Source organism: Leguminivora glycinivorella, chromosome 23 (assembly GCF_023078275.1).
Source record: "Leguminivora glycinivorella isolate SPB_JAAS2020 chromosome 23, LegGlyc_1.1, whole genome shotgun sequence".
NCBI classification, from domain to species: domain Eukaryota; kingdom Metazoa; phylum Arthropoda; class Insecta; order Lepidoptera; family Tortricidae; genus Leguminivora; species Leguminivora glycinivorella.
This window is the reverse complement of record NC_062993.1, coordinates 1,854,396-1,864,351: the sequence shown is the minus strand read 5'-3', so window position 1 is coordinate 1,864,351 and position 9,956 is coordinate 1,854,396. Positions and strand designations below refer to the sequence as shown.

Genomic DNA, 9,956 nt, shown 5'->3' with positions numbered 1-9,956 from the left:
CCGCGCGTGTGTAAAAAAATAATTAGTTATGTCGTTTTTGGGAAATTTGACTGATTTTGATCATAAAACCAGCGAGTGGCAGATTTTTAAAGGACGCTTGACACAATTTATTAAAATAAACGATGTGAAGGATGGAAATAAAAGTGGGATTCTAATAACTCATCTCACAGATGAGTCATTCCGTTTGTTGCGAAACCTCGCATATCCTACGGAAGTAGATGACCTTACTTATGATCAGCTGATTAAATACCTGGACGATCATTTTAAGCAGAAGAAGTGCACATATGCAGATAAGGCACGTTTCTATGGAGCGACAAGGAACGTAGGCGAAACCTTGGGAGAATGGGCGGCGCGATTGAGAGGACTAGCTAGTTACTGCGAGTTCGGCTCCGCTTTAGAAACGGTTTTAGCAGATCGTTTTGTCCTAGGCCTAGGTTCAGGCTCTGAACGTGACAAGTTATTCGAGCAAGATGCGTCGTCAATTAAGATTGGCCAGGCCTTGAAATAGCGGAGAAAGCAGAATCTGCAAGGGAAGCGAAGGCTGTGATGACCGGTACCAGCACCATCAAGGAGGAGCCCCTGAATCGGATGAGTAGCGAGGGGCGGTACGCGGCAGGCGGCAGCGGCGGAGCTAGGCGCGGCGGCGGCGGCGGCGGCGGCCGCGGCGGCGCGCGGGCTCCGGCGGCGGACCGCGACGACCAGCGAGCGGTTTCCCGGTGCTCCGTATGCGGCATGAAGAGTCACGAGGGTGACAGGTGCCGTTACAAGACCTATCGTTGCCAAAAGTGTGGAGTCGTAGGACACTTGAAGAAAGTGTGTAAAAATGTGCGCCTCAATAATATGGAGTGTGATGATAATTCGGTCGAGCAAAACACTTGCGAGGAGTGCCATATGTATAATTTAAGGTACGTACGCACCAAACCGATTGAATTAAATGTTATTTTAGGAGATATGCCCGTAGTTATGGAATTAGATTGTGGATCAGGAGCGACTGTGATGTCATACAAATTGTACAAGCGATTGTTTGCCAAATACAAATTGGAAGAGTGTAATATTACAATGTGTTTATACGATGACCATAAAATCTCTCCTCTGGGTGGGTTTACTATAGATATTAAATATAACGGCCAAGTTAAGCCCATTAGTATATTTGTATTTAAAAATGACGGCCCGCCCCTTCTTGGGCGAGACTTTATGGCAGCGTTTAATTTAGAATTACGTACAAAGATAAATAAAATCAGTCACTGTGACGACGATGACGTAAACAGGTTATTGGAACAATACTCTGATTTGTGGCGTGATGAGCTTGGATCTTTTAATAAATTTAAGGTGTCATTGAAATTGAAAGATAATGCATTTCCTAAATTTTTTAAACCCCGTTCAGTACCCTTTGCATTAAAAGATAAAGTAGAAGAAGAATTAAACCGCTTGGTAAAATTAGGTATTTTAGTACCAGTTAACCATTCACTGTACGCAACCCCTATAGTCCCGGTTTTAAAAGAAAACGGCAAAGTAAGGATAGCTGGCGATTATTCAGTCACATTAAATAAGGATTTAATAATCGACAAATACCCATTACCTCGAATTGAAGAGGTATTTGCCAAAATTGGAGGGGGGGAATGTTACAGTAAGATTGATTTGAAAAATGCGTATAATCAATTTTTGTTATGTGATTCGTCTCAAGAACTTACAACAATAAATACCTCTAAGGGTCTCTTTAAATACACTCGATTAGTCTATGGTTTAGCGCCAGCGCCAGCTATTTTCCAAAAATCAATGGAAACACTTCTTTCTGGAATCGAAGGTGTAAGTTGTTGGCTTGACGATATATGCATAACAGGTCCTAACAAAACAATTCATCTCAGTAGGTTACGCGAAGTGTTAACTAGGCTGAGCGACGCGGGTCTTAGGTTACAACAAGAAAAATGTGAATTTTTAAAACCGAGTGTCACATATTTAGGGTACGTAATAAATAAGGAGGGACTGCATACGAGTCCTGATAAGGTTAGGGCTATACTCGACGCGCCAGAACCAAAAAATGTTACAGAGCTCCAGAGTTTTATAGGTGTAGTGAACTACTACAGGGTTTTTATTCCTAACGCTTCCAGCATCATGAGCCCATTACACGAGTTGTTGCGAGCGGGCGCGGCGTGGCAGTGGGGCGAGCGCCAGCGCGGCGCCGTGCAGCAGGTGAAGCGGGAGCTGGCCTCGGGCGCACGCTGGCGCACTTCGAGCCCTCGGCGCAGCTGACGCTGGCGTGCGACGCCGGCCCCGCGGGGCTCGGAGCCTTTGCGTCGAGGTCACTGACTGCAAGTGAACATCAGCAATTCCCGAAAAGTTTGTACATTTGGATCACGTCTCTGATTTTGATAAAAATTGGTAGGATGATAGAGTCCATGATGCTGAACATGATCCACTAGGTTTCCCAAAATGTCCCAAGCAGTTTGTATGAAACTTTCCTTTTTTGTTACCGAAAATGTATAGAAATCTGGTAACAAAAAAGGAAGGTTTCATACAAACTACCTGGGACATTTTGGGAAACCTAGTGGATCTTGCTCAGAATCATGGACTCTATCAGCCTACCAATTTTTATCAAAATCGGAGACGTGATCCAAATGTACAAACTTTTCGGGAATTACTCACGTAACTACAGTCAGATACAAAAAGAAGCTACGAGCCTGATATTTGGTGTGAAAAAGTTCCATCAATATCTTTATGGCCGCAGCGAGCCTTTTATACTTAAGACGGATCACCGACCATTGGTTTCCATTTTTAACAATAATACAGGTATTTCTGTGACCACGGCGCTTCGTCTTCAAAGGTATGCAATTATATTATCAGCATATAATTATATTGTGCAGTATACGACGGGTAAAAGTAATGTAGTAGCCGACTATTTCTCACGAGCTCCGTTAGCGGAGACGGTAACCGCTGCGGATAAGGAATTTGATAAATTTAGTTCTTTAAAGTTCTTAGATTCGGTTTTACCGGCGGTCACCGCGAGTGATATCGAGCAGGCTACAGAAATTGACCCTGTCTTAAAGACGGTGCTTAATTATGTTAAAAAAGGTTGGCCACGCAAGGTAAGTTGTAAATTAATAAGTCCTTATTTCCAATGTAAAACAGACCTGCAGTTTGAAAATGGGACCTTACTGCGCGGGCATAGGGTTGTTATTCCTAGTACCTTACGGCAAAAAATGTTATCGCAATTGCATAGCTCACATTTAGGCATAATAAAAATGAAATCCAATGCGCGCGCTCGGATGTGGTGGCCGGGCATCGATGCCGATATCGAGCAGTGGGCCGCCTCGTGCGCCACGTGCGGCGCGCTGCGCCCGGCGCCGCCGCGCGAGCAGCCGGCGCCCTGGCCGCGGCCGCCCGGCCCCTACCATCGTATTCACATCGACTACATGGCAATAGGGCAAAGAGTATACCTGGTAGTGGTGGACGCGTACAGTAAATGGCTGGAATGTATCTATATGAATAACGGTACAGCAACGCAAGAATTAATTTCCAAACTCAAACGTTTATTTGCCACCTTTGGGCTGCCACATGCATTGGTTTCGGATAATGACGCTAAAATAAATTGCAAGGAATTTATTACGTTTTGTTCCAGTAATAATATTCAATATATTACGTCACCTGTCTATCATCCAAACAGTAACGGGTTAGCGGAAATGGGGGTAAAAAATTCCAAGAATATGCTAAAATGTATTTTAAGAGAAAATTTGAAATTAGATATAGTACACGAAAAATTATTGGGCTATTTATTTGAGTATAGGAACAGCGTTCACTGCACCACGGGCGAAACACCGGCCAAGCTAATGTTCGGGAGGAATTTAAGAACGAGACTTGATTTAATTTCGCCACCTGTAAAACCAAATCGTTCTGAGCCTCCGCCGCATCGGAGATGTTTTGAAATTGGTGACGTTGTTTTAGCTCGGTGGTACAGTGCCCGGAAGGAAACATGGGAACATGGTATTATTAAAAGTAAAATAGGAAATTAAATGTATAACGTTTATATGTTCGATTTTGATTCTTATTGTGTAAGACATACGGATCAATTAGTTAAGTATAAAGGAAATGTTAGATTTAATATACCGTCCCGGGGACCAACATTTCCATCTCCACCGTTTACAACGGACGAGTGCCAGGTAGCCTCACTACCTACTCCTAGTGGTTCAGAGTAGGGCTCTGGATACACGTGATTCACGCCGAACCGTAGCTACGTGATCTTAACACCGGCGGTACTAAGATCACGAATTTCACGAACACGGCAAGGTACGTACCTCGTACGCACGTACGTACGTACTTGCCTTAGCGCCCGGATTCACGTGACACGCCGCGGGCCGTGACACGCCGCCGCCCGAACTAAGTTCGTGTGCAGAGTATTTATCGTACGTTTTGTAGATTTAACTCGCCCGGGAGAAAACCAAATCATGACTATTATTGAATTATCACTTAATACCTATACTTAATACTGGACGAAATTTTTTTTACATATGAATTAAACTTATATTTATGTTTTGCTTCGATTTTTATACAATACATATAACTAGCGGCCCTCCCCGGCTACGCACGGGGATTATGATAAAAATTGTTATAATAAGTTATCCGTAAAAGATAGACATATGCCATCGCGGACTTTTTTGTAGACCTATTAGAGAGACACAATTTTCCAATACATTATTTTGATATAGCTCAAACGGTTTCGGCAGCGTTTTCGATTAAAGCTCTCAGCCAGCGGGATTTTGTCCAACTCGATTAGAAAATATCGTCATATTTCAACCAATTCAAACAAAACTTTAACAAATTATATACCTGAACTTTCCTCAAGAATTACTCTATTCATAAGTGAAAACCATATGAAAACCCGTTCAGTTTTTGAGTTTATCACGAACACACAGACAGACGCGGCTCCCCGGGAGTTTATTTTATAAGAGAAGATTAAGTGATTTACGGCGTTATTCTGTTTCCGATTTTATTGAAATTAAAACTAGCAAACTGTCCGATGCCTTACACTATCTATATACCTGTATGGTAAATGTCAACCTGTGTTACGATACGTCTTAATATTGTTTATTTTTTGACATGTGCCGTCAGAATCCTCAAATACTTGACACTAACTTAAAACTGTATGTGGTGACAGTTTAGTATAGTATGGAGTAACTATTGTCCCAGAGCTGTAAGAAGTGTAAGAACCTCTTTCTCACACATGACAGCGTCCACAAAACGTAAAATCCTGTAATAATGGTTAAAAAAATCAAGTACTTGAAATAGTATTTTATACAATCGCGATATAATACAAAGCTTTTCAGTCGAGTACCATGTTTAGGCCACGAAGCTTTGCTGAGTGGCCTAACAGTACGGTACGAGAGTGAAAAACTTAATTATATCACTATTGTATACAATACTTTTTCTACGAGTCATCATCTTCATCATCAATGGACGGAAATATCATCATTCATGCAAGTTTAAATTAATGTTAATAGCGTCGTTCACCGTTGTATCAACATCGAATTACCTAGTAACCAATTATTTGTAACAACCGTCTCTGATTGGCCGATAACGCCACAAATAAAAAAAATGTATTTCAGATGCAGAAAAATTTGCCAGGTATCGCAAATTAGTATATAAGTTGTATGATGTTCTATTTTTGAAATTATTACAGTTAACTTAAAGTCAACTATAATGAGATTAAGTACATATATTATTATAGTTGAGTCGGAACTGCCATAGAGTATCCAACACTGAAAAGTTAGCACTTATAGTTTAGTCTGTGGTGTCCTAATTGACAGATTACAATCGACGAGTAGAAAAATAATATTTCCCTTACTTTAAACATAATCTAAAACATGTTACATTTTTGCGGATCTTCGTTAGTAAGTATTTTACGATATTAATTTATAACGCAAGATTTACTTATTAAACCATTTATCATTAATTTTTATTTTTAAACTAGTGCTGTGGCAGAGTGTAATTTCGATTCAAATGACATTTCAGTAAGTTGATAGAAATCGTATATTTGTTTAAGCGCCTCCTTGTCCATAGGGCCTAATCGATTCAACCAATTCGAAATTAATCGTTAGATTTGGCAAACGATACGCCTTAGCCACATCGCAACATGTGTACTTCAAAACAAATGTGTCAAAAATGTGAACTTACGGATCCGGGACAATAGTTCTGATGAAATTCAGCAACACGACGCTTAGCCATATATTTCTGGTCAAGCATTATTATGTTATTCTTAAGGTTTTCACATTTATTCTTTCATTTATTATGTATGAAAATGAAAACCTACCAAGTGGCTTTAATTAATTAATATTTAAGCTTGCTCTTATGTAAGCATATAACGTAATCTTAAATGTAAACAAGACAAACAGGAGTGTAGGTGAACAAAAGAGCAAGTTTATGATGACTATTATACTCCAGGCAAAAAATATGCACACATGTGCGCGGGGCCACGGCTAAGACAAAAAAAATGACAGCTGCAGTTCTTATCAGTTTCGGTACATTAAATAATACTTTTAGATAGTATATTCCTTTATAGCACTGTATTGTTTGACGAACGAGCTCAGCTATCTTACTGTGGTGGTATTTTGCAAATAATAAGCGCAGTTCCACCACGTGGTAATAAAGACAGTAAAATTTACGAGCAGCCTTTTGTACGTGAAGCTGAGTGAAGTGAGCGATGTGTTATTTTTACATTTTAGGATTTTTTATTTAATCTGGATGAGGCAGTTTAGAATTTTAGTTTATTTCAATTAGTCACTTGTAAGATCCCAGTTGATCAACACTTGAAGGCCTTGACATTTTACTTTAGCGGTGAATTTAAAAGTTATTGTCTTGTTGTTTTGTTAATTTTTTGTATTGTTACTGTTAATGTTTGAAACTCTTAACAACGAAGAAAAGTTTGATGTGGAGATATGCCACCAGAGTCGGAGATTCAACTTTATGTAGTCTCTGCAAGGATCGGACAAACAATGAGTTTCCGTGTCGTCATGGTACTACAGGATCTATCGCGAGGCATTTGACGTCAGTTCATTTGAAATCTGCTGTTACTGTTACGACATCAAACGAGTAAGTCAATTTTTTAAATAGGTGTAATCCATAATAAGTAAATGAAAGCAGCAAAGGTCTAAGTTTAAATACCATGAAAAAATAATTTTAAAGTTATTGCATGTAAATAGTATAACGAAGCTCACTTTATTAAGCAGTGCCTATTTATTATTTTTGAAACAATATATCAGTCATAAAACAGTGTTTACATCTTAATAAAATGATAATCCTGCGCCTTGAACCCTCTTAAAGTAGACTTTTTTTACTACCATCAATCTTATTACTATATAACGTAATTACACTAATTACCTAATTAAATAGTGGCTATAACAGTTAAGTAAGTTCGCGTAAAATGTATAACATAATTATTAACTAGGTATGTGTTAAAATTACGTTTCCGTGGATGTCATCCTATCGTCACATTCTTAATTTTTATACTAAATTGACAAATGTCTTACTCCTTGCATCAATAATTGAATGGTACCGTGAATACTTATCTTCCTATTAAATCTTATTAATCAGAGGGTAACTAGAGAGTTTTTGTCAACGAACATTGCAGACACATAATAAGCAGATTCAAGGGTATCACGGTGCACGGTTAAGCCCATATTACCACGTTAACGCATGGTATTTTTCAACCACAACCACTCAACAGATAAGCTTAACAAAGGATAAGGTATAGTCATGGTATAGTGCCATTTTAATAAACATAAAAGTAATATTTTAGTGAAAGTATAAGCATTTTTTGAATTTGTACTCGAAGCGTCGGTTGTAGCGTAGAGACAATGCTAACAGTGGTTATTTAATAATAAGTCGAATTTAGAATTATAACTGTTGAAAACCTTTGGATAGAGTAAAAAACTCAAATGACTGGAAGGAAACTTTATCTGAAACGGTTACCAAATCTAGCAGTTACCCTTACAAAAGGTTACCTACCCATATCGTTGGTATTTTTATAACCACTTCTAAATTAAGCCTATCGGAAACCCCGGATCGTTTATTTGGTTATATTTATTTATTACTTACATATTAATATTTGAAAAACCGCAGTATTGAATATAAATTTTAATTCAAAAGTAATTAAGATATAACCTCACGATACCTACATTTTTATTCATAACTTATAGAGACTGCATCCGATCTTATCTTCTCTCATGAAACGCCGCTGGCGGACCGAACGGGCGTGTCACGTGAATTCGTACGTACGTACGGACGGATCTACGAACGTACGTACCCTAATTTCACGTGATTTATTTTCACGTGACGAACGAACCAGAAATCCGTTGCCGTGTATCACGGCAAGGTGCGTACGGCTACGTGTTCACGATACACGGTCACGACCGGGAGCCCTATTCAGAGTCCAATGGTTCCGAAGGAGAGAGGAATGTAGTCTTGGGGGGGGATGAGGTGTGGTCGGAATGCGACGGCGACGTCGGCGAGCAAGGGGCCGGGGCCCGAGCGCCGGCGGACGCCGCCGCGGACGGTGCGCAGGCGCAGGCGCCGGAGCCGCAGCCGGCGGCGCCTGCGGCCGTGCAGTCGCCGGCGGCCGCGCAACCCGTGCCACGGCACCAGTTGCGCCCGAGACAACCAGTAGATTATAAGATAAGGTGATTGTTAGTAACATTAAGGTTAATTTAATTATTTTAATTGTTGACAGGGTTCAAGACTAGTGTGGGAGGGATGTTGTGTATACATGTACCTACATCGTATGTACCTATCTATAGCTATAGATGCATAACCAACGCGCTCGCTGTGTGCCTTGTCAAACCACTCTTATTTAGTATTAAATCAGCAACAGCCACATTCGGTCGTTTTACTTATATACCTACCCGCATACATATCAAGTAGACAATGCGATGAGACACGACGGTGACGGTAGCACGACGGTCGCGCGACCGTCGCCCATCACGCAAGACACGGCGTAATACCCTGTGTTCGTAGCCGAATGCACAAACGCTCACGAAACGCTCGTGCGTATTGCCGCGACAGAGCCAGACGACATTTCTACGGCGTTTCGGTGGCGGCACCTGACCGGTATGACCTTCAAATTTATAAGACAAATTTAAAGCATACAAAATACATTCCATGATTTTTTTAAATACATTTATATGAATAATCGTTTCAAAGAATTTGAAAATTAAGATAATTTATCTGTTATAAAAGCATTTTGTGTCCGGAAAACATAACGCTGACTTTCCAATGAGAAGGAGGTGAGTAAAGATACAAAACACAAGGAAATCTAGCACTAGGAGTCTTTTCAAAGGCAGCCTTTGTTTTAAGCTCATTTTTATCTGCCATTTTACATTTCCATAAAGCTGCCAGCAGAAGTAAGTCCACCTATAAACTCAAAGCTCACAAGGAATGTTTCAAGTTTTATTTTTAATTTAAAATTGTGCGAAGTTGTCTAAGGCGCAGGCCAAGTTTTAACAATGTCGCGTGCCGCAGGGTTGCGCCATGGCGCCACTTCTGTTTATTAATAAAAAAAAAAAAAATTAATACTTCGTCGGTGGCAAACAAGTGTACGGCCCGCCTGATGGAAAGCGGTCACCGTAACCTATGGACGCCTGCAACTAAAAGAGTGTCACATGCGCGCACATGTGCATTTATTTGTGAATTCATTTTCTTTACGAGGAGACAAACGAGCAGACAGGTATAAATTTTCAAACGGGACTTAATCGCGTATTGAAACGTCGGAGGTCAGTGTTAAAAACACAATAATACTCGATTAAGGGCCAATTGCATCAACCACATTTGACAGACACATCATCGTCACGCAGCAGACGACTATGGAACTTCCCATACAATACAATTTAACGAACGCTTTAACGGTGACAGACGGTTTGATGCAACCGGCCCTTAGTCCCGTTTTGCAATTTTAAATATGTGTAAAAATCTTG

At 40.3% G+C, this 9,956-nt stretch overlaps 1 protein-coding gene across 1 annotated transcript; it reads left to right on the top strand.

Moving 5' to 3' along the window:
• Nucleotides 1-512: 512 nt before the first annotated feature.
• On the top strand, nt 513-8,862 carry LOC125238155 (CCHC-type zinc finger nucleic acid binding protein-like). Its single transcript, XM_048145426.1, has 2 exons — nt 513-905; nt 8,717-8,862. Exons 1-2 carry the CDS (start codon nt 547-549, stop codon nt 8,727-8,729), a joined length of 372 nt encoding a protein of 123 aa, XP_048001383.1. The 5' UTR covers nt 513-546; the 3' UTR covers nt 8,730-8,862.
• The last annotated feature ends 1,094 nt before the right edge of the window (nt 8,863-9,956 follow it).